This window comes from Ranitomeya variabilis, chromosome 3 (genome assembly GCF_051348905.1).
Source record: "Ranitomeya variabilis isolate aRanVar5 chromosome 3, aRanVar5.hap1, whole genome shotgun sequence".
Lineage (NCBI taxonomy): Eukaryota > Metazoa > Chordata > Amphibia > Anura > Dendrobatidae > Ranitomeya > Ranitomeya variabilis.
The window spans coordinates 232,082,589-232,107,922 of NC_135234.1; the positions used below are offsets into that span (position 1 = coordinate 232,082,589).

Genomic DNA, 25,334 nt, shown 5'->3' on the forward strand with positions numbered 1-25,334 from the left:
TCCAAGACTCTCGAAATCCTGACATCTCTTGGATGGGTGCCGAATCTGGAAAAATCTCACCTACGACCCTCCAAATGCAGGAAATTCCTGGGAGTTCTCCTGGACTCGGCAAAACAAATGTCCTTCCTCCCAGTGGAACACCGTCAAACCCTTTTATCAAAGGTCAAAACGTTCAGGGACACCAGATCCCCTACAGTCAGAGTAGGCATGTCTCTTGTGGGCTCGATGACAGCCTGCATTCAATCGGTACCATGGGCCCAAGCCCACTCCAGAATTCTTCAGGCACATATCTTGCAGAATTGGGACGGTCATCCCAATTCTTTAAACAAGAGGTTGTACACACCAGGTCGTGTCAAGGCCTCCCTGGCCTGGTGGATGTCCCCAAAAAATCTACAAAAAGGGGTCAGCTGGACGCAAGTCCCACTGACCACAGTAACAACGGACGCCAGCCAGAGAGGCTGGGGGGCCATGATAAATCACACCCCTTTCCAAGGTCTCTGGGACCAGTCAACAAGCAAGAAATCTTCCAACTACAGAGAGCTAAAAGCTGTAGAAGAAGCCCTACTAGTAGGAGGTCATCTGATCAAGGGACATCACGTTCGGATATATTCGGACAATGTGACCACGGTGGCCCACATCAGACATCAGGGCAGTTCAAAAAACAATTCCCTGAAGAATATATCTGCCCGGATATGCTCCTGGGCAGAAAGACATCTCTTATCTCTGACAGCGGTTCACCTGAAAGGCTCGTCCAACATTCAGGCAGACTATCTAAGTCGCCAAGACATACATCCGGGGGAATGGTGCCTGAGCAACCGAAGCTTCGAGATGCTGGTGAACAAATGGGGTCTCCCAGAAATCGACCTCTTTGCATCCAGCCGAAATGCGAAAGTCGAAGCATTCTTCTCTCTGAACCCCAGGGACGGCTCCAAAGGAGTGGATGCACTGGTCCAGAAGTGGAATTTCCGACTGGCTTATGCGTTTCCACCAATCCCAATACTGGCGAAAGTCTTACAGAAAGTGCGAGAAGAACAAACGCCTACCATATTGGTAGCTCCACTGTGGCCCAAGAGGAGTTGGTACAACCTGATAGTGGACCTTCAGGTGGATGGGCCGCTCCACTTTCCGATAGAAGAAGACCTTCTTTCTCAAGGACCAATCCATCTCCTAGATGCCCACAAGTGGAATCTGGCGGCATGGCTACTGAAGCCCAAATATTAAGAGCCAGAGGACTATCAGAAGCAGTGGTTTCCACACTTCAAAAATCTAGGAAACCTGTAACCATTGCAATATATAATAAAATCTGGAAGAAATTCTCATCCTTCTGTCTTCCTGAGGTGCCGGATCCCTTCAACCCGAATATTTCAAAAATTCTAGACTTTTTGCAAAAGGGCTTAGAAATAGGCCTCAGGCCTAGCACCTTAAAAGTCCAGGTGTCCGCCCTCAGTTCAATATTTGATCAGGATCTGGCAAATCATCGCTGGATCAAGAGATTCATGATATCAGCTTCCAGAATGAACCCTAAGAAGCAAATAACAGTACCACTGTGGGATCTCAACCTAGTATTACAGGGGCTCACAGGTCCCCCCTTCGAACCATTATCCTCCTGCTCCCAGAAAAACCTAATCTACAAAACAATTTTTCTAGTGGCTATTACATCAGCAAGGAGGGTGGGAGAATTACAAGCTCTCTCAATAAGAGAACCATACCTAACCATTCGAGATGACTCTATAGTACTGCGCCTAGACCCTTCCTTTCTTCCAAAGGTCGTATCGGACTTCCACCGCTCCCAGGAAATTATTCTACCTTCTTTTTGCCAAAATCCTGCAAATTCCAAAGAAGAGAGATTCCATATGCTGGATGTCAGGCGCACTGTATTGTTTTACTTAGAACAAACCAGTTCTTACAGAATTGACCACAACCTATTTATCCATCCATCAGGACAAAATAAGGGAAAAAAGGTAGCCAAAAGTACTATTGCCAACTGGATAAAGAAAGCAATAGCGGAAGCATACCTTGCTCAAGACAAAACTCCTCCAGTGGGAATCAAGGCTCATTCGACTAGATCAACCTCAGTCTCCTGGGCAGAAAGAGCAGGTGCATCAGCGGAGCAAATCTGCAGGGCAGCCACATGGTCTTCATTGCATACTTTCTCCAGGCATTACAGATTGGATGTAATGCCCAACAAGGATTTAGCCTTCGGCCGGAAAGTACTCCAGGCCGTTGTCCCTCCCTAGCGCCAATCAGTTGGTATTCCTCCATATGCCGTCGTGGAAGGTGACTAGAGAAAATAGAATTATTCTTACCGTTAATTCGGTTTCTAGGAACCTTCCACGACGGCGCTAGTTCCCTCCCTATACTCCTGGATTTAAATCTGGGATTCAAGGTAAACCGGTGCTATGGTTTTCAGTTATAAGTCACTGGTGAGAGGGAGGTGGGAGGGCCTTTTAACCTCTCCATTTCCTGTTCCCCATTAGGGCAAAGAGGCAACCTCCATATGCCGTCGTGGAAGGTTCCTAGAAACCGAATTAACGGTAAGAATAATTCTATTTTTTGTTAGGATGAAAGGGATCAGGAATATTCGGAGAACATCAGGATGAGAATTTCTTCCAACCTTGCCATAAATGGCATTGGTCACTGGCTTCCTGCTCTTCTCGAGAGTTTGTATCACTTTATCCGAAACTCCTTTGCTCTTAGGATTCTGGCTTCAGTAGCCAAGCCACAAGGTTCAATCTGTGAAAGTCCGGATGTAATAGGGGACCTTGGTGAAGGAGGTTGTCTTTCTGGGATAGCGGTAGTGGATCTTCCTGAGCCATTTCCGTCAGAGCGCTGTACCAACTTCTTCCCAGCCACAAGGGAGCCATTACAATTGTGGTGATCTGATTGGACCATATCTTCTGTAATGTCCTTGCCAGAATCGGGATTGGTGGGAAGGCATAGGCCAGTTTGAACCTCCAAGGGTGAGAAAAGGCATCTATGACCAATGCCCCGTCTGCGGGATACAGGCCATTGGCAAATAGATCCACGTCCGGAGTCCCCCATCTTGTCACAAGGGATAGAAAGATTGCTTGGTCGAGGCACCACTCCCCCGGATAGATGTCCTTTCTGCTGAGGAAGTCCACCTGAGCATTGGCGGACCCCTTCAGATGGACTGCTGTAAAGGACAAAACATATTTCTCTGCCCAGGAAAAAATTCTTGCAGTGACCAATTTCAATCTGACGTACTTTGTGCCCACCTGGTGATAGAGGTATGCTAATGTGGTCAGATTGTAGGAATAGACACGTACATGATTACCTTGGACAAGGGCAGATGCGGCTTTCAACACTTCCTCTACCGTCAGAGAACCTCTTCATGCCCCATAGGGGACAGGAAAAACACTGGTGGTTGCAGGAAGGGGAGGGATATTTAACCTCTTTGTGTTATCTGTCCCCCATTAGGGCTGGGAGACAACCTCCGATGCTGCTGTCGTGGAAGGTGACTAGAGAAATGGGGGGTAGAACCCCTTCTTCCTTTCTTTCTTTCCCCTAGGTGAATTTCTTCCAAAACGTGCTTCTCTGAGAGACAGGACCTAATTTTCCAGCACTAGTTGTTTGTGCGAAGATGGTTGCACAGGGGTCTCTATATATTTCTCGTGAGGTTGAGTGTGGAATTTTAATTTTAGGCCTGAACCTATGATGTGAAGGATCCAGGCACTGGAAGAAATACTTTCCCAGGAGGGAAGGAAGAGAGAATGCCTCCCTCCCACCTGGGAAACTGAGTCATTGGGGGGCTAGTTGGTCTCCCGGGAGGGTTTTCGGAAGAAAAAAAACAAAAAAACTTCTCCCCTTTAGGTCTGCTCTCTGGTCTGTCCTGGTCCCCGAGCGGTTTCTTGTGGGAATAGCAACCCTTATGAAAGGACTGCCGAAAGGATGGAAAGGGAAACCTTTCTTTTTATCCCCTTTCTCGATAATCGAGGGCAGCCCGAACAGGAAGTTCCCTTCGCAGGGGAGAGATCAAAGTTTAATCTTTGCCTGCATGTCCCCTGGCCAACATTTTAGCCAGATCACCCTGCAACCTGCATTGGATAGCGCGGGTGATCTGGCTGCCAGTCTTGCAGTCTGCCCAGGCATCTGCAAAAACGCTGCTGCTCCCTTGATGGTTGGGATTGACGCCAGGATGGTCTCCCTCTGTACTTGCTGCTCTAACTGGTCTTCCAAGTTGTCCAGCCAGACCTTTAAGGATCTGGACGTGCATGTGGCTGCGATGGCCAGTCTCAGGGCCCCCACTAAGGACTCCCAGGCCGCCTTAAGGAAGCAGTCAGTTTTCCTGTCCAATGGCTCCTTTAACGACCCCAATTCTTCAAACGGCAGAGAAAATCTCCTTGAAACCTTGGATGATATTGCCACGTCCAATTTTGGGGCTTTATCCCAAGAGGAGGATGCTTCTTTTCAGAGGGGTACTTCCTTTTAAAGGAAGCCAAACCTTGTCCCTTCCTATCCGGCCTTTCCCATTCCCTTTTAATGAGATTCTGTAACTGCTCATTTACCGGGAAGGGTCTACGTTTTTTCTGCCCAAGGCCTCCGAACATGAATGCCTGAGCTGATTTCTGTGACTGGTTTTCTGGTCCACCAGACCCATTGTGAATTGTATGGCTTTATCAGCTTATCCGTTCCCTCTATGGGGAAGCAGTGGCGATCGTCAATGCTGCTATCTGACAAGACAGTTAAACGCAGGGCAATGTGTGGGGTAATGGCATGAGGGTATAGCCGAAGGGCAAAAATTTCAATTTCATCAAATAATTAAAGGGCCACTGTCACCCCCTCCAGCCGTTATGAACTAAAAGAGCCACCTTGTGCAGCAGTAATGCTGCAGTCTAACAAGGTGGCTCTTTTAGTTTTTGATTAAGTTATTACCTCAATAAAGCGTTTTGAAAATTGTCCACAAAGACCAGATATTGTACCTGGAGGCGGTCCTAAGCGTCCTGTATGAATCCCCCAACGGCCGTCACTCTTCTCTTCAGGGGCGCTGGTTTCCGCCCCCTTCGCGGTGTTTCTTCTTAAATCCGGCGCCTGCGCTGTGCGTGCCTGCCTGGGGCCTGCGCAGTGTTCATTGTGAGTCACACTCAGACGCAGGGTGCCTGACTGCGCCTGTGCGGGCAGTGCGGCCACCCTGTTGCTGAATACAGCAAGCCTCTGCCGTCTGTTCTGCACCAGCTGCAGGAAAACTACATTTCTCAGAGTCCCCCGATAGACCTGGCAGTCAGGGCATGCTGGGAGTTGTAGTTTTCCAGCTGCTGGAGCGCAGTGACGTCCATGGAGCCTGTACAGCGCTGGATAACACCGTACAGCACTGGATAACACCGCACCGCGCCCGGAGGAGCCTGAAGACAGCGGCCACCACTGGGGTAACAGCTCCGCCGCCGCTGTCAGGAGCCCTGGATCTGCGCTATGACCGACAATGAAGACTGCGCCTGCCCCAGGCAGGCACGCACAGCGCAGGCGCCGGATTTAAGAAGAAAAAGCGCGAAGGGGGCGGCGACCATCGCCCCTGAAGAGAAGAGTGACGGCCGTTGGGGGATTCATACAGGACGCTTAGGACCGCCTCCAGGTACAATATCTGGTCTTTGTGGACAATTTTCAAAACGCTTTATTGAGGTAATAACTTAATCAAAAACTAAAAGAGCCACCTTGTTAGACTGCAGCATTACTGCTGCACAAGGTGGCTCTTTTAGTTCATAACGGCTGGAGGGGGTGACAGTGGCCCTTTAATCAGTAAATCAATATTCCAGTGACAGCATAAAACATAACAGCAAAGTGCATTCTCATGTGAGGTGGAGATTGGTAGAGCAATGTAGTATTTTAAAGCTAAAGTTCCTGCTGTGCAAAAAAGAGGTTATAACATGTAATTGTACGGGCTAATACCTACATAATTAGGAGAGTGAGATGACCCCTGCCTGCCGCATCTACGCGCGTTTCGCCGAGTCTTCGTCATGGAGATTTTAAGCTTATAATAGATTCCTTTGTTTACAATTGCATTTGCACTTTGCCCTTACTTATGCTGCTATTAATAGCCTGCTATTAAGAGTTTGTATGCACAATTGATTGTTCTTTTTTTATATGAGTCTTTCATATGCATTTGCACTTTGCTTTTATGCAGTCACTGGAATATTGATTTACTTATTAATTATTTCATGTGGTTCACACTAAGAACAGATCGAACAAAAAGACGCTATGGAGATTTACTTACACTGACCAAGGACTGCTCGGCTGGCGCTTCTGAGTGTGAAGGATTAATATCCATGGTTCAGACTGTGCACACCACACCACTCTGTCAGCACCCTTATATAGGGTCTTACCTTGTCCAGATGACCTTCATATTACCCCATAGCCTTTTACTGCGTTCCTGCTTGGAATACACGCTACACAACCCCGATCAGAAGTGCCCCTTCAACCCGGAAGAGCACTCCATGCTGGAACGCTTGCGTGTCATCGAAAGGAGTCCCCGGCCAGAAATGCATTCCATGCTAGAACGCACACCAGTATGCATGACCGTAAGTCCAGCGGCCGGCAGCACCATGGAGCCGAGAGCCTTTCGGAGAGGGAAGCGGCGAAGTCGGGAGCTACCGACAGGCAGAGGGTCCCCTGCCCAGTGAGTTATCAGCCTCGACAGCAGGAAGGGAAGAGATACAGTCCCCTCCCATCCCACTGAGCTCTGGTAAGTGCGTTGCGCTCCTCTTGCTGTGCTCTGTCCTGCTAAGGAAAGAAAAAACACTGAGGGTGAGGTGGAATGAGGGTGGCGGGACTGGAGGTGGGGGCTTTTAACCTCTTGTGTGTTTCCTGTCCCTAGAGGAGGAGTAGGACTGCCTCCTGTCATGAGGGACGTCCTGGGGAAATTAAGTATTTCATCATCATAACCTATTTAACTCTCCATTAAAACAGTTATGAAACAGTTATTTTCAAGACTCTTGTGCAGACGTAAAAAATAAAAACTAGATGACATGAAAACAAAACACTCAGAAATAATACCATTACGACAAAATCAAATTTTATTCATAGAGCATATGGACTTGAACTTTAGAAAACGTTGCCAAAAAATAAAATGCTTAAAAACATTTGTATTAAAAAAAAAAATAATAATTCCCTGCGTAAGTGGGTAATTTTTTACCTTACATTCTATTTTTTATATTTGATCATTACAACCAAAATGTTATTAAAAGTTTACACATCCATTACCAACAAAAAGACTTCCAAGGTGTGATTGTAAGAAATCTTTAAATATCCAGGCACTGGTTTATTTTTCAAAATTATTGCCAACACGAGTTATAAAACAGACTACAATTAGAAAAAATTAAACAAAAACATTATTAGCCCTTCATCTCCAAGTATATCAGTGAACAACTGGGATGTGCATGATTATTTGTTGGACCAAAATGCTGCTTTGCCGTTAATAGGCGTTTTCTTACAACGGGGTGTTTTTAAGTATGCGGCAATAGCAGGAAGAGCCTAAAATGGGAAACAAAAAAAAAGTAAAACTTAAGTCACTTAAATAAGGTTTTATCTCAGCACTAAAAACAGCTTCACTTTTGTCAAAGAAGCTGCAACAAGAGCACAGAGCATGGTGTGTTACACCCCATTTAAACTTATTGGGAAAAGGGCACGAAAAGTGCAGGCGAGATGTTCGTAAGAGAATTGTTTGTAATTGTATTATGCAGTCCATGTATGAAATATAAGTCTCCTGACCCAAACAGTCTTATAGGCATATATGAGTGTTCGTTTGGGTCAGAAGTATCTTGTGCATTGGGGTTCATACTTGGACCATATTTTCAAGTTCATGTTTTGTAAACCTTTTCCTTGTTTCAATTCACAACTGTCTTTCTAAAGCCATGTGTCTGTAAGCAAGCTGTAAGGCTGAACTTACAAGTTTCGTCTGGACTGAAGATGGCTCCATGCACAATGAATGTAGGGAAGGGGTGGGGCATACATGCACAACTGACACCATTTAGATGGAGCACTGCAAAGTCCCATACACTGGGAAGCACACTAATCCTGCAGAAGAGAGCCACAGCAATCAGCAAGATTTTATTAGAGTATACAAAAGAAGCCAAAAAATACATTAAAAACAATAGAGTGCCCACCAAGGGGTAGGATCACGCCCTGCGGACCTAACTGCATAGCTGAACATGCAAGTGGAAACTAATACATAGTAAATAGAAAATATCACATTGACTATTTTGACACCTGGTAGGGGAAAAGAGGACTCTCTTATATCCGTACAAAGATCAGAACATAGATCGAAGCTGATACTATACACAAAAGGGTGTCAAATCAACAGAGCAGAGATTAAATGAACTGTGGCCTCTGGGAGTCCTGCTAAAAAGCAGTCCACACAATACCTAGTGAACACGACCAGAGTATGTGTTAGGAGGTCCGGAGGGTGTATGAGCCCAACGCGTGTTGCCACAGCAGTGGCTTTGTCAGGGGCAGGTCCCTGGCATATCATAACAAGGTACTTTGGTTTGAATATAGATATTCACTCCTTTTCAATACCATTTGTATATATCTGTATGTATTTTGTCCTGTTACTCTTACTATTTTTCCAGGGACTTCTGCTTTTTTTGTTTACCATTACACCTACGCTGGGCTCAAGATATAAGGGAGTCCTCTTTTCCCATACCAGGTGTCAAAATAGTTTGTATTTGGAACACTGACCAGTGTCTCTATGTGATATTTTCCATTTACTATGTATCGTATTAGTTTCCACTTGCAGGTTCAGCTGTACATTTAGGTCCGCAGGGCGTGATCCCACCCCTTGGTGGGCACTCTATTGTTTTTAAATGTATTTTTTGGCTTCTTGTATACTTTAATAAAATATTGATTATTTATTGGGGGTCCCTGGTTTATAGTATGTTTCATTTTTCTATTTATTTAGTAGTTGCCCACATGCTTCAGGTTGATCGCATTTAATACTATCTCTTGATGGTGCCCTCTGTTGTCTTTTTCGTAACTTACATGATAAAAACAAGTTATCAACATTTTACAAATCATTAGTCAGTCCTAACATGCTATATGGCAGATTAATTGAGCATCAGTGAATTAGTCCATGAGCCGGGCCAGATATCGGTACCACCCGGAGTGACTAATTTTCTTTGGTATTTTTAGGTAGATGCATGTCTGTAGTTTATTTTTTGATATGATAGCCCTTACATATACGTAGCTTATTAACCCCTTCAGCCCTAGGCCTATTTGTACCCAAGTGCCTAAGCCAATCTGACCTGTGCCACTTCATGGGCTAATAACTTTGGAACGCTTTCACCTATCCAAGCCATTCTGAGATTGTTTTCTCGTGACATATTGTACTTCACGTCAGTGCTAAATGGGAGTCAATATATTTTACCTTTCTATATAAAAAAATGCTAAATATTCGGAAATTTTGGAAAAATCGGCAATTTTTTAACTTTGAAATTCTCTGCTTTTTACAAAAATACTGATACCCCCCATAATAGTTATTAATTTACACTCCCCACATGTTTACTTCATATTGGCATCATTTTGAAAATGAAACCTTATTGTTTTACGACGTAATAGGGCTTATAGTTTTATGCGCAATTTTTCACATTTACAGCAAAACCCACTTTTCAAAGGACCAAGTCACTTCTGAAGTCACTTTAAGGGGCTTACATAACAGAAACCACCCATAAATTACCCCATTTTGCAAACTACACCCCTCAAGCTGTTCAAAACTCATTTTTAAAAACTGTTAACCCTTTAGGTGTTCCACAGGAATTTTAGCAGAATGAAGGCGAAATTTCAAAATTTCATTTTTTTTCCAGATATTACATTGTAATCCAATTTTACCTGCAACCTAGCAAGGGTTAACGGCAAACCCAAACTTGGTTACCCTAATTCTGCAGTTTATAGAAACACCCCACATGTACTCGTAAACTAAAGTATGGGCACACAGCACAGCTCAACACGGAAGGAGCGCTATGTGGTTTTTGGGTGGCGGATTCACTGGAAGAAATCTAGGGGGCCATGTCACATTTGAAGGCTGCCTGAGGTACCCCCACAGTGGAAACACCAAAAAGTGACCCTATTTTGGAAACTACACCCCCAAGGAATCTTTTAGGGGGTATAGTGACCACTTTGACCCAACCAGTGTTTCACAGTAGTTGGAAACACTTGGTTGAGAAAATGGAAAAAGTGCATTTTTTACATGAAGGTGTCATTTTAGGCTCATTTTTTTATTTTTAAGAGGTGTACCAGCAAAAAATGCACCCCACTATTTGTTCACCAATCTCTCCCGAACACAACAACACCCGATATGTTGTCGTACACTGCAGTATTGGGGAACGGCAGGCCTCGGAAGGGAAGGAGCGCCAAATGACTTTTGGAGTGCAAATTTTACTGGAAGAAATCTAGGGGGCTATGTCACATTTGAAGACACCCTGAGGTGCCCCAACACACGCACACACACTGACACATACACGTACACACTGACACATACATGGTCGAGACCATGCTGGCCCTGGTTCGAGCTTCAAGAGAAGGCAACTGGATGCTTCACCTAGGAGCAATCCGACAGATGATACCATGGTGTTTTGCCTATGACAAGGTCAACTATGCCCGATACCTAACCTATTACTATGCCACAATGTCTCGGCTGCCCATAGAACACCCAGAGGTCCATGAATACTTCATGCAAGGTGGCTTTTCGGTCCAGATCGGTAGCAAGAATCCTTTTGGACGAATTCCTGTGGACCAGACCATTGAAGAGACAATCAACAAAGACACCCAGACACCAGGGGGCACAAAAGGCTTCAGCCTCAAAGTTGGAGCTGTTTCCAGGTTCTACCTGACATCAGAGTACCGCAGTATGTACTTGAGGCAGCTGAGGGCCCTGGTAGGCCAACAATATACTGACTTCAGCCATTCAGACCTACAGGTGTCTAGGATTAGAAGAGATGAAGCCGATGTCCAATCTTTCGTTCAACTGCTGGAGACAGGTTGGGTGAACCCCTTCAACAAAGAGCATAATGGTGAACTTATCAGTTTGTCAACAGCGACTGTAGCACCACCAGATGTAGCCAAAGACCTTCAAGGGGCATACAGTATAGGAGAGGATGCATATCAAACATTCAAGGATGAGCGTTTGGGTACCGATAAGCCAACTACATTGTTTCATGACAAGATGACGAAGAACAAACTTAAAACGTTCTCTAACATCCAAATGAAGACACGCAGACAAGGTCTTGGCAAGGAGGTAATTTTGAAGGCTGACAGAAACCTATTTGGCCAGATGATACTTGTAGCTGAGAACAGAAAGCTACAAATGAGTGATGTCTTGACTCATCCCCTGGGTCCATTGCCATGGGCACTTGCCAATGGTGATGGGTCTATCCGCAAGACCAACAAGGCTGCCCTCGCAAGGGAGTTGGAGAGGAATGCTCGTCCTGCAGAAGTGATCCCCGAGCCCTCTGCAACCATCATTGATGGGATGAGCCTGGTTCAGAAACTGAAGGGAAACAATGCAACATTTGGCCAGCTAGCAGGCACAGCAATGAGTCGCGCTATCCATGAGGGTGCTAAGAGCAAGCGCATTGATATTGTCTTTGACGTCTACAAGGAGACATCCATCAAAGATACAGAAAGAGTCAACAGATATGAAGGCACAGGGATCCATTTCAAGAACATTCAACATGGGCACAACATCCAGCAGTGGAAAAAGCTTCTAAGTAGTTCCTCCAACAAGGCAAGTCTCATAAAGTTTCTGGTAGAAGAATGGAAGGCGAAACACCACAGGGAGAAGCTTGAGGAGAAGGAGCTGTATGTCACATGTGAGCAGCTCTGCTTTAAGATCACCAAAGAACAGTGGGAAGAGGCTGCTGACCTTAAGTCAAATCAAGAAGAAGCAGACACACGCCTCCTTCTCCATGCTCTTCATGCAGCAGAATCTGGTTACAAGTCGGTCATCATCACTTCGGAGGATACTGATGTCATGGTCCTGTGTCTGGGCATGTGCCACAAAATCCCATCCCACCTGTTCCAGAAATGCGGTACACAGAACCGGACAAGATTCCTGGATATCACCACTCTGAGCCGAACATTGGGAGGCAGCGTATGTGATTCATTGATTGGTATGCATGCATTTACAGGCTGTGACACCGTCAGTGCATTCGCTGGCCGTGGGAAGATGACGACACTCAAGCAGTTGAAGATGAACAAGACATACCAGGATGCCTTTCAGGAAGTTGGTCGTTCATGGGAAGTGTCTACCGAACTTTTTGAGAAGTTACAGGAAATCACCTGCCACATGTACCTGCCAACTACCCAAACAACTGAGGTAAACAGGCTCCGTTATCAGCTGTTCTGTGCCAGACGTGGAGTGGTAGAGTCAAGTCAACTCCCTCCTTGCCAGGACTGCCTTTTCATGCATGCACTGCGTGCAAACTACCAGGCTGCGATCTGGAGGAGAAGTCTGCAGAGCCAGCCATGGGTTGCAAACCCAACAGACTGCGGTTGGATGATAGATAACGACGGAAAGCTTGTTGTCAAGTGGATGCAAGGGGCACCAGCACCAGAAGCTATTATACAGCTACTGTCCTGCAAGTGTGTGCGGTCATGTGAACTTCCTCAGTGTACTTGCCTCAGCAATGGCCTGAAGTGCACAGACATGTGCAGATTACAGACATGCCAGAACAAGGGTACTGAAGACGAGCCAGTAGAACAACAGTCAGATTCAGAGTCCGATGTTGAAGATATTATGGAGTAACATATATATATATATATATATATATATATATATATATATATATATATATATATATATATATATATATATATATATATATATATATATATATATATATATATATGCACATGACATGTTCAGTGTGTATTTACATAACTTGGATTAAATTTTGTTACAAATACTACATCTAGTCACTCCGGGTGGTACCGATATCGTCATATTTGGTTCTTGGCTCATGCTAAAATTCCTGTGGAACACCTAAAGGGTTAACAGTTTTTAAAAATGAGTTTTGAACAGCTTGAGGGGTGTAGTTTGCAAAATGGGGTAATTTATGGGTGGTTTCTGTTATGTAAGCCCCTTAAAGTGACTTCAGAAGTGACTTGGTCCTTTGAAAAGTGGGTTTTGCTGTAAATGTGAAAAATTGCGCATAAAACTATAAGCCCTATTACGTCGTAAAACAATAAGGTTTCATTTTCAAAATGATGCCAATATGAAGTAAACATGTGGGGAGTGTAAATTAATAACTATTATGGGGGGTATCAGTATTTTTGTAAAAAGCAGAGAATTTCAAAGTTAAAAAATTGCCGATTTTTCCAAAATTTCCGAATATTTAGCATTTTTTTATATAGAAAGGTAAAATATATTGACTCCCATTTAGCACTGACGTGAAGTACAATATGTCACGAGAAAACAATCTCAGAATGGCTTGGATAGGTGAAAGCGTTCCAAAGTTATTAGCCCATGAAGTGGCACAGGTCAGATTGGCTTAGGCACTTGGGTACAAATAGGCCTAGGGCTGAAGGGGTTAATAAGCTACGTATATGTAAGGGCTATCATATCAAAAAATAAACTACAGACATGCATCTACCTAAAAATACCAAAGAGAATTAGTCACTCCGCTTGGTACCGATATCGTCAAATTTGGTTCTTGGCTCATGGACTAAATGAGAAATATATAGCAGAGCTTGAGCACAGGTGGGCAACCAAAATTTAAGATGAAATTGATTTATTACAGTTCCTGAAAAGATTATTAGGATTATTTAGTGTGGAATTATGGCTGAAGGTTGACATAATGGCCATGTATAAAGCTATAAAAAGGTCCATCTGGAGAGGTCACTCAAAACCTATAAAAATAATAATAATTTATATTTAAGACTGACTATAAAAAGGGGCCTTCCTTACATCTAGAGGAAAGAAGGTTTTTAAATAAACAGGGATATTTTATAGCAAGATCAATAAAACTATGGAATTCTCTGTGCCAAAGAACAAGCCTGACCCCGGCCAACGCAGATTTTTTTTGTGTGTATCTTTATTTAACTCTATGTACCATTTTATTATGTTTATTACTAAACATTGGGCTTGGTATCTATCATCTATCTATCGATCATCTATCTGTGTGTAAAAATTCTTCAGTGGAGTATATAAATAAAGAGGTTGGACAAGAAATTACATCACATTTTTTTAATTGTTTTTTTTTTTTTTTTTTTTTTTTTTTTTAAGTACTGTATGTTAGCATTATTTAGGTTACAAAAACGCAGACAAATCCGCATGAAAAAACGCACAAAAAACGCAGCAAATCCGTACCTGCGTTTTCTGGCAAGAGAGGGAAGAATCTGCACAGAAAATTCCACAGGCAAATCTGCAACGTGTGCACATACCCTTAGTCAGTTCTGCAGCCACTATTTCATAATGTGGCCAATTTAACATGGTAAAACTGGTGAAAGATCCTCTTTAAAAGGTTGTCCACTACTCAAAACCACCTTGTCAATTACTGTATCCTCCAATGTAAAACAAAAAATCAGCTTGTATTGATCTCCGGTGCCATTACAGGAATGACTGAGCAGAGTCTTGTGTGACATTACTATGTCACGTGAGACCTTCCACCACTCAGCATCCACTAATAGGCCGCTTCAGTCTCGCTTCCTCAGTCAATAGTTACATCTGGAAGAAGTGAGAACTGCTGCACACTGAAATCCATCGATTGTCAGCTATGTCTGAAGGAAGCAGCCCACTAGCGGCTGCTGATTAGCTGCAGGGCTCATGATGTCATGCAAGCCCTGACATTGCTGGAACTGCGTTGACACCAGGGTATGTACAGGCCGGTTTTTATTTAACATGGGGAAAAATAGTAATTGTGAAGGTGTTGTCCGAGTGGTAGGGATTTCCATTCAAGCACAGTACACGCTGTCAGCTATAAATGTACAGCATGACGCAGAGTTAAAGACTGTCTAAACCTTGTCAGAGGTTTTCTTTTTATATACCGTAGTTCCAATACAAATAAAAAGAAAACAGAAGCACAAGTATTTAAAATAGTGCTGCTAAACATCTCTTACCACTTTCCATCCACAGCTCTGTGCAGATCTATGTGTCTCCATAGTAACACTGAGTAGACTGATCCTGCAGTCATGTCGTATTCTGTCTCTTACTTCTTGCTAAGCTACCAAATATATGATAGTAAGTGTAAGGTAGATGGAAGGTGACATAACTACCAAACCACACCACTCAAGCGGCCTGTTACTTTAGAACTACATGGACCTTGCAGGAGCTGTATGTTACAGAACAAATGGATATTTTTCAGATTATCAGCAAAGAGATTTCGTGTCAAGATGCATTTTCGTAAGAAAACATAAATTGGGCTCTACAAAACATTTAGAAAAAACATTTACCTCAAATCTTATAAGGAAGTCCTGCAAGTTCTTAAAATTTTGCAAACAGGTAGGAGCCAAAATTTTGTGCTGATCCAGGGCATCATATATCAGAATATCTGCAAGCGTAAGCTTTGAAATGGAAAACACATACATATATAGAATTAGAAATGCAAAACTATAAATTATATAGTCCCTTAGTGACCACCAATACGTCTTTCTACTGGCCTGTAATACAAGAGACTAGAATCCACCGACTGGTGACAATCCAGCAGCTATCAGCTGTGCACTATAGTGTTGGTAATGACCATGGCCGTTTAACCCCTTAGATGTCACTTAATAGTAACTACAGCATCTAAATGGTTAACAGGATGCAGAAGCTCACTCTGGAACCCCATTGGCACCCTGAGATATTGATCTTGAGCTCCTGATGTTTGCTATGGCAGTTCATGGCCAAATAACGGCCTTAGCGTCTCCCAGCTATAGCGGCCTGCTCAGAAGTTATAAACATTTTGGTGGTAATAACACACCTTTTTATTCTAGTCATGCTACTTTGCATTACTTCCTGAAAAGCACTTAATGGGTTAATGAACTACCTGAAAGCAATTTTGAATATATTGAGTAGTGGTTTTTCAAGTGGTATAACTTTTTGGGAGTTTCTAATATATAGGACTCCCAAAGTCACTTCAAAAGTGAACAGGTCCCTATAAAAATAAGCTTTGTAAATTTCCTTAAAAAAAATAAAATTACTGCTACATTTTTAAATCTTCTAAAATGCTAACAAAATAAAAACATTTTACATATGGTGCTGATATAAAGCGGACAGAGAAATGTTATTTATTAATGTTTGTGTGGTATGACTAACTGGATTAAAGGGATAATCAAAGTTTGAAAATTGCAATTTTTTTTTATTATTATTTCTGTCAAATTTCTGATATTTTTATAGATCAAAGCAAAACATAACCTAAATTTACCATTATCATAAAGTACAATCTTAAAATCATAAAATCAATGGGATATGTTGAAGCATTCCAAAGTTATTACTACATAAATTGACACTGTCAGATTTTAAAAAATGTGTGCCGGTCATTAAGGGGATAGACATGTTAGCATCTAAACTATATAAAAAAATAAAACAAATCTCCACTGAAAAGTATTTACCTGGTCCCCAACAAACCAGTGTCTTTGCCCCAAAAATCGAGAATATCTTGCCAATACAGTTGGTAACTTTTCGATGTAAGGTCCCTTCAGCTGTTCCTGAAAAAGTAAGGTGAAAAAGATTATTTCCACTTTTTTTTGTGCTGCACTGGAATTCATTATTTATGGAAAAATTAACACTAAGGCTACGTTCACACGATCAGTGTTTGTTGAGTCGTTTTTGACACTGCAGTTCGCAGATTTAGATCTCGGCTTCAGGGAAATGGCCGCCGTGATCTCCATCTGCGCACGTGCGGCCTCCCGCGGCCATTTTCCTGAAGCCCCGGGAAGCAGAGCACTCCATCTGCGCACGCGCGGCCTCATGAAGATGGCCGCCACCACCGATAAACCGGTGATTAACCCGGCTCTGCTGCTCACATTGCATACCGGGCCGCTGCGTCACCTCACCTGTGGAAGGGACCCTGCTCACGCCATACCGCTCATTATCCCCGCACCTCTGCCGTCGCCGCACCACTGCTGCAACCCCCCCATGGACACCAGGCCTTGGCGTCACCCACCTAAGCAGGAAGGGACCCTGCTCAGGTGCACGCCGTACCACATCACCCCACCTCTGCCGACACCATGCCTCCTGTGACCCTGCTCTGCCACCGCCAGCCCTCAGGTAAGATACTGTAAATTCGGACCCCCATCTTATTAAAAAAATCCTTTTTTTTCTGCAATTTTCACCACAAATTTGGGGTGCGTCTTATGGTCCGGTGCATCTTATAGTCCGAAAAATACGGTACATTTTCTTTCATCGTGTGCGTCTTTTTTTATGCTGCATTTTTTGGTGTAAAAGCAGCTATGTTTTTGACATTTCCTGGTATTAACATTCTTAGGTGTGGAATACATCCATTCTTGATGCATGTATGCTGTGTAAATACACTAAATGTGCGTTTTTTCCCCCCTGGATCTAATGCAAGTCTATGGGTAATTCCGCACAGAAAACTCAGCGTACCCGCTAGAGAAATTGACATGCTGTAGATTATACAAACGCATTGCATACGAGTTTATGCCATGTAAAAAAGGAGCCGATACTGTAAATCTGTGCTTTTTTGCTGCAGCAAAAATGTGGAGGAAAAAGGGGGGGGGGGTGCATCTTATAGTCTGGATGTACCTGCTCTGGCTGTGGTGGGGGGACTAGCAGGTCACAGGAGGCAGGAGCCGGTGGCTGTGGTTTTCTTACATGCCTGCTGCTGAAGAGAAATGAATATTCCCTGCATTCCACGCCCATGCGCTTGGAGGGCCGTGAATATTCATTTCTGTTTAATATCATTCTGGTATGCATGACCCCATCCTTATTCTGGTATGATTGGCCCCCATCCTGGATGCAGGGCCCCATCAGAAAAGCATTAAAAAAAATAAATAAAACATTACATTTACCTTCCCCAGCTCCCTCGCTGTGTCCTGTTCTGGTGACAGCAGCTACTTTATGTTTGTAAGTAGCGGATGGCAGGGATGTCATGTGCTGCTTACAAGCCAAAGGACAGCTGCCGGAATATTCACTGCTCCCCACAGCAGGATTATGTGCTTGGAGAGCAGTGAGTGTTCATTGCTCTTTAGTAGATAGCACAGTGTAAGACGCAAGCTTCCTGCAGCTTCCGGGTGGTCTCGTGTCCCCACTATTAAAGGGAATGGATATTCAATGCACTCCACTACCGTAGTTGAATGCAGTGAATATTCATTCCCTTTAATAGTGGTAAACATGACTGCTCGGCAGCTGCAGGATGTCTGCGGCTAGCAATGAATACTCATGGCCCTCCTCGCATATAGTTCTGGGGTGGGGAGCAGCGAGTATTTCGGCAGCTGTCCTTTGATTTGTAGAAAACAAAGCAAAAAAAACAGCTCACCTGATGCGACTTATGGTGTGGGGAAGCACGGAGCACGTGTAGTTGCACGCTGATAAGATCAAAGAAAAAAAAAAAAGATTGTTCCAGCTTCCAAGTAGTCCGAAAGGAATAATTTATTGCTTGCATATAAAACCAGACTTGTGGAGGCAAGTTCACATGACCAAATAGCAGCGTATAGCACCTACACGTTTCAAACACACTAGGTGTTCTTTGACTTGTAAGCAGCGCATGATGCCCCTCCCATATGCTGCTTACAAGCATAAAGCAGCTGCTGGCACCAGAACAAGACGCTGCGAGGAAGCGGAGGAAGGTAAGCGTAAATGTTTTGTTTGGTTTTTTTTTGTTTGTTTTCTTTAGGGGGGTCTGATGGGGCCATGCATACCAGGGCAGAGATGGGGGCCCTGCATTCCAAGATAGGGATGAGAGGGGGCCCATGTACACTAGTATGGGGATGGGGGGGGGGGGGAGCATGCACATCAGGATAGGGATAGTAAGTACAGAATTGACCACATTTTTTGCTTCAATTTTTTTTCTAAATTTCCTCCTCTAAAAACTGCTTCTTATGGTGCGACTTATGGTCCCGAATCATCTTATAGTCCAAAAAATATGGTACCTAGCTACCTGGACTTATGTATATTTACAAGATTATAAAGGGGTTAAAGGCTCCTCTGCATGCAAAACAAGGTTTTACTTACAAACTGAGGATCATAAGAAAGAGTAGCAATGCGCATTCGAAAATCCATGGCTTCATTTTCAAACAGGGATACAAAGTTCTCTTCATTTTCAGTATTACCACCTGTAACGCACAGAAATACAGTAAGCAAAAACATAGCTCAACACTGTGCCCCAAGCATCAAATGTCAGTGGTGTAAGCAGTGGGCTAGAAGCTAAATCTTCACACGATACCAGCCTTCTTACCAGGTGGAGAATAGTTTCATAACCAAAACTGTTGCATCCAATTGTGCGCTTCAGATGGTTCAGCCAGCCCATGATATAAAACCCTTATGCTTTAGTATAAAGGCACATTTAGGCCCTGACAAAACACTTTCATTATTGGCAAAATTGTTACGTAATCCAGGGTTGGCAAAAAACTTCAGATTTTACGTTTTCATGCCAGTTTTGCCCAGCTCTGCCAAAATGAGTGAAGTTGGGGCGGAATGCTCCAGTTCAACGAATTCATGATGAGCTGTAGTGTACCCAACACCATAAATTTTACTTCACTCTGACAGTAGCAAAATGTGTAGGGAGGTGCAGCGCCTGAACCATTACACCCACCCATCAAACTTGAAGTCAACAACCTTAGTCTTGATGAACAGGGGCCTTGGTGTCTTTATAAAGTAGAATCTCGAAAACCTTAAAAGGAACCGGTCATCTCAAAAATGCTATTAACCTGCAGATATATGATTAATTCTAAAGCCGTGCAGCCACCGCACTTAAATCCTGACTGCCAGCTGAGCAGTGCCAGTGCATTCGTGCAGAGTCGGCTGTCAATCAGTGCCACTCACTGTATGCCAGCAGTTGAAGGCTGCTGGGAGAATTAAAGTTCACTTCTTCCAGGTAGTCTGCTTTCAATGCAGCGTCCACACAGCTTTATAATGATATTAACAGCTTCTTTTTTTTTTTTTTAATGACAGGCTCCCTTTAAGAGGATACATGGCATTTAGAGTATGTTCACACATTGCATGTATTGTACAGTGCTGCCATAATGCCAAGTGAAGAAGATTTCTGAAATCTCATGGAGCTTAGTTTTTCATTGCAGGATGGCGCATCAAGTTGCTTTTCAATCTGTAGCATGTCATTTGTTTTGTCGTTTTTCATCAATTGTTTTGTCGTTTTTCACCCATTAAAATAAATGGGGGGGGGGGGGAATACATGCAAAAGATGCTGAGCAAAAACAGCATCCTTTCCCATGATTTTATTTACAGGCAAGACTAGTGCATGTACATAACAAGCAGCTCTTGCTCCTGTCCATGCGGACAAGCACATGGGAGTTGCGGACGTAAATAGTTTGCCAAGTCCAGTGGTTACCGTATATACTCGAGTATTAGCCAAGATTTTCAGCCAATTTTTTTAGGCTGAAAGTGCCCCTCTCGGTTTATACTCGAGTCATTGTCCCAGGGAGATCGGCGGGGGAGGGGAAGCGGCAGCTGTGACATACTCACCTGCTACCTGCGCAGTCCCTGCACGTCCCTGGTTCTTCGGGCGCTGACAGCTTCTTCTAGCGTTGAGCGGTCACATGGTACCGCTCATTACAGTAACGAATGTGGACCCGACTCCACTCCCATAGGGGTGCAGCCGCATATTCATTACTATAATGAGCGGTACCATGTGACCGCTCAATACAGGAAGCTGTCAGCGCCCGGAGAACCAGGGACCTGCAGGGACTGCGCCAGGAGCAGGTGTGTATAATGGGGAGGGGGAGCATCGCGTAATATTCACCTGTCCTCGTTCCGGGCACTGCTCCGTCTTCCGCGTCCTCTGCAGTGACGCTCAGGTCAGAGGGCGCAATGACATGGTTAGTGCGCGCCCTCTGCCTGAAAATTAGTGCAGAGGACGCAGAAGACGGAGCGGTGCCCGGAACGAGGACTGGTGAATATTGCAAGTGCCGGGGGCCTGACCGACGAGAGGCGAGTATGTCTTTTTTTTTTTTTTAATCGCAGCAGCAGCATATGGGGCTAATATCTTTATCTTTTGGAGCATCTTATGGGGCCCATAATCAACATTTATGCAGCATTGTATGGGGCAAATGTCTCTATGGAGCATCTTATGGGGCCTTTATTAACCTTTATGCAGTACTGTTTGGGGCAAATGTGTCTATGGAGGATCTTATGGGGCCATTATTAACCTTTGTGCAGCATTATATGGGGCATATTTTAATGTGGAACATCTTATGGGGCCCATCATGAACTGTATGGAGCATCTTCTGGGGCCCATCATGAACTGTATGGAGCATTATATGGGGCTCCTGATTCAATATGGATATTCAAAAACACTTAACCTGCTGATATCTCAATTAATTTTACATTTATTGGTACCTATTTTTATTTTTGAAAGTTACCGGTAGCTGCTGCATTTTCCACCCTAGGCTTATACTCGAGTCATTAAGTTTTCCCAGTTTTTTGTGGCAAAATTGGGAGGGATATATTACAGGTTATGGGTATTGGATTCTGTGATGGGATGCTGATTCAGGGAACTTGTCCGAATGCTGTATGTGGCATTAGGAAGGAATTTTCCCACTAATATGGGGCAATTAGAATCTGACTCGTGGGGATTTTGCCTTCCTCTGCATTAACATATTAAGTTATAGGTTGATCTTGATGGACTTTATGTCCTCTTTCAACCATAAAACTATAAGAAGTCCATACTCACACAATCCATGCTTGCGGCCAATGTATCGCAGAATAGTGTTACTCTGTGTCAGTTTAACATCTCCATCCAAAAGGTAGGGCAACTGTATAATACAGAATTTTTCCTAATATCACCAACTTGACTCTAGTTTCAAACAAAGACCATTGATTTAAATGACTAAACCCTGCTCACAACTTCATGACATACCAGTTAGAATGTTCTGCCGATTACCTTAAGGGTGCTTTGATATTGCATTGTGTGTTCCCGTGGGGGCATACGCCCGGAGGTATGTACCGACGAGGCCAATAGATTAAACTTTTTTGAGGGAATGTACACCTACTAGAAGCAGACACTCCCGAAAAAAAGTGCATGGTCGCTCTGCCATCACCATTGCAATCCATTGGCCCCGTCGGCGCTTATGTCCATACCCGTTTTGTGGGGGGATTTCGGGTGCCTGGGATCAGCACGAACTGTACTTTTCCCTGGCGCCGATACATGTCGCACGGACGGCACATTGATGAGACACACGGATGTCCCATATGTACATACAGATGGCGCATGGACACTGACTACGAATCTCACTAATATTAGTTTTCCCATGACATGTGAAAGAGGCCTTATGCTGTGTAGATAGGACTATATGCCTCATTATACTATGAGCAAGGAATATAATGTGTGAGGGACATTATACTGTGTGGGGGGAATATACTATGGGATGCACCTTTCTGTGAGTGGAGGAATACAGTGTGTGAAGGGGGCACCATACTGTGTGAAGGAATGTTCTGTGGGGACATTATACTGTGTGTGTGTGTGTGTGTGGGGGGATATACTATGGGATGCATCTTGCTGTGAGTGGAGGAATACTGTGTGTGAGGGGGGCACCATACTGTATGAAGGAATGTTCTGTGTGGGGACATTATTCCGTGTGTGGGGTAATGACGAGAGTGTTGGGCATTATACTGTGGGGGACTGTACTGCAGTGTGCACCCTGTGTGTAGATTAATGTAGTATATAGGAAAACTACTCTGCGCGGGTGAACGCCTTAGAGGAAGTTTGGGACATTATACTGTGAGTGGTATTGTACGGTGGGGTGCACCATACAGTGTGAGGTTGAATAGTGTAGGGAGAATTCTGCTTGTGGGTGTAGTGTTGGGGGCATTCCACTGTGTGTGGAAAAATTTAGTGGGCGGAGGGGGATGCCATACTGTGTGTGATAGAATGTACTGTGGTGTACACCACACTGTTGCAGAAATATAGTGTATGTGTAGGGGGTGAAGCCACTACTCTGTGCAGGTAAATGTACGGTGGGCAGCATTATACTATAGGGGGGCACATTGTGTGTGTGGAGAAGGGATGCCATTTTGTGTGTGCACCATACAGTGTGGGAAGACTTTATACCCCCCGAAGAAGCAACTTACACGAACCGTACGTTGGGGTACAGGGCAAACGCCAAGGCAGGGCTTTCAATTTGGGTAAATAATGTTAAACTGCTTAAAAGAAAAAAAAAAATGTCTGTTAGGTTTTCCCTTCTTTGAGTAGTCTGGAATATTGACAGATCTATCTGATGCACTTGCACTTTATTTGACTGTTTGTAAGTTATTATTATTATTCCTCCTCTGGGACAACATAACATTTGACTAATGGCAACCCCAGTATGATATTACATATTAATGTCTCGCCTTGTTTATGGCCCCTTTTGTTTGAACCCTGGGTCATCCCTTGTGAGACTTACATGCACCCTTTGCATTTTTCCTATAAACTGCAGAAAAATCGTTTGAAATATTGATGTTCAATAAAAGATACTATTTTATACTTCTAATGGCATCAAAAGACTGGGTTTCTCCTTGTTCAACCATTTGTAAAATGTTGTTTTATTTTGTTAGCATTTTAGGAGGTTTAAAAACGGAGCAGTAATTTTTCAAGGAAATGTACAATTTTTTTTTATTTTTTAGGGACCTATCAAGGTTTGAAGTGACTCTGTGGGTCCTATCTACTGGAAAACCCCCAGAAGCGATACCATTTTAAAAATAGCACCCCTCGACATATTGAAAACTGCTCTCAGGTAGTTTATTAACCCTTCAGGTGATTTTAGGAATTAATGCAAAGTGACATTACAGGAATGAAAAAGTGTATTTTTACAACCTAAATGTCGCTAACTTCTGAACAGGTCACCTTAGCCGCCAGACTCTAAGGCTAGGTTCACATTGCGTTAGGGCAATCCTTTTAGCGCATACGCTAGCGGATTGCGCTAACGCAATGTCCCAAAAGGGATCGCGTTTGGCGATCCCGCTAGCGCAGATGCCCGATCTGCGCTAGCGAGGAACGAACCTCGGACGCTGCAAGCAGCGTTCGAGGTCCGTTCGAAAATTAACGGGACATCGCTAGCGCATGACAAAAATGGCATGCGTCAGCGATGCGTTAGCGACCCTTTAGCACATTGCGGTCAATGTGTGCGCTAACGGACCCGTTACATAGCGTTGATTGCGACAATTGCGCCATGTAATGGAGTCCGCTAGCGGACACCCATTAACGCAATGTGAACCTAGCCTTAGGCCGGTATTTGGTCGTGAACTGCCATGGCAAACATTAAGACCACACAATCATGATCTCAGGGTGCCAGTGGGGATAAAGAGGGAGAAGCCACACTCTGTTTACCATTTATATGATATAGTCACTATTGACAGCAGCTTCTAAGGGTTTTAACAGATGTGTTCGGTGCCAACACTGATCGTGGCTAATGCTGCAAGTTGTCATTTACAGTGTACAGCCGACAGCTGCTGGATTGTCACTTTGTGCGAATGCTCTTCTCATATCTCAGGTCAGTAAAAAGATGTATTGGCGGTCATTAAGGGGTTAAACAAAAATAAATAAAATATACCTAAAAAGAGTATTGGATAGTTAAAAAAATAGGGATTTTTGTGTACTCATCGTGAAATCCTTTTCTCCGAGCCAATCATTGGGGGACACAGGACCATGGGTGTTATGCTGCTGCCACTAGGATGACACTAAGTGAATACAGAAAGATTAACTGTTCTGCTAACGCCTGGTGCTGAATGGCCCAAGAGGCACCAACTGACCGAGTTGAGTGTGCCTTAATCTCATAAGGTACAGGTTCACCCCTAACACGGTAGGACTCAATAGCCGAGCGGATCCACTTGGCTATTGTAGCCTTAGAAGTGGCTAGACCCTTCCTATGCACTTCTGGAAGCACGAACAGGGTATCTGACATGCGAAAAGACGCCGTCTGCGAGACATATCTCTTCAGGGCTCTCACAAGATCTAGGGTGTGGAGAGGCTTCTCGATGCAATGTACCAGTGCCGGACAGAGGGAGAGCAAAACAATATCTTCGTTGAGATGGAAAGAAGAGACAACGTTCGGCAAAAAGGACGGGGGTGTCCTCAGAAACACCTCATCTTGATGAAAATTCAGGAATGGGACTCGGCAGGACAGGGCCGCTAACTCCGATACTCGTCTGATTGACGTGACCGCAGCCAGGAAAGCTACTTTCCAGGAAAGAAGAGATAGCGAGACTTCCTGCAGTGGTTCGAGAGGGGCCTCTTGTAAAA

General features: G+C 44.0%; 1 protein-coding gene across 1 annotated transcript in view; it reads right to left on the reverse strand.

The window, feature by feature from the left end:
- Window positions 1-7,002: 7,002 nt before the first annotated feature.
- LOC143815707 (glutathione S-transferase Mu 4-like) overlaps window positions 7,003-25,334 on the reverse strand; it is a 30,974-nt gene continuing 12,642 nt past the window's right edge. Inside the window, exons 4-8 of the mRNA XM_077295231.1 lie at window positions 21,789-21,870; window positions 19,115-19,215; window positions 16,534-16,629; window positions 15,394-15,504; window positions 7,003-7,482 (exon numbers count right to left, since the gene is read on the reverse strand). Of these exons, the coding sequence (XP_077151346.1) occupies window positions 7,393-7,482; window positions 15,394-15,504; window positions 16,534-16,629; window positions 19,115-19,215; window positions 21,789-21,870 (480 nt within the window). The 3' untranslated portion in view covers window positions 7,003-7,392. The remainder of the gene's footprint in view (window positions 7,483-15,393; window positions 15,505-16,533; window positions 16,630-19,114; window positions 19,216-21,788; window positions 21,871-25,334) is intronic.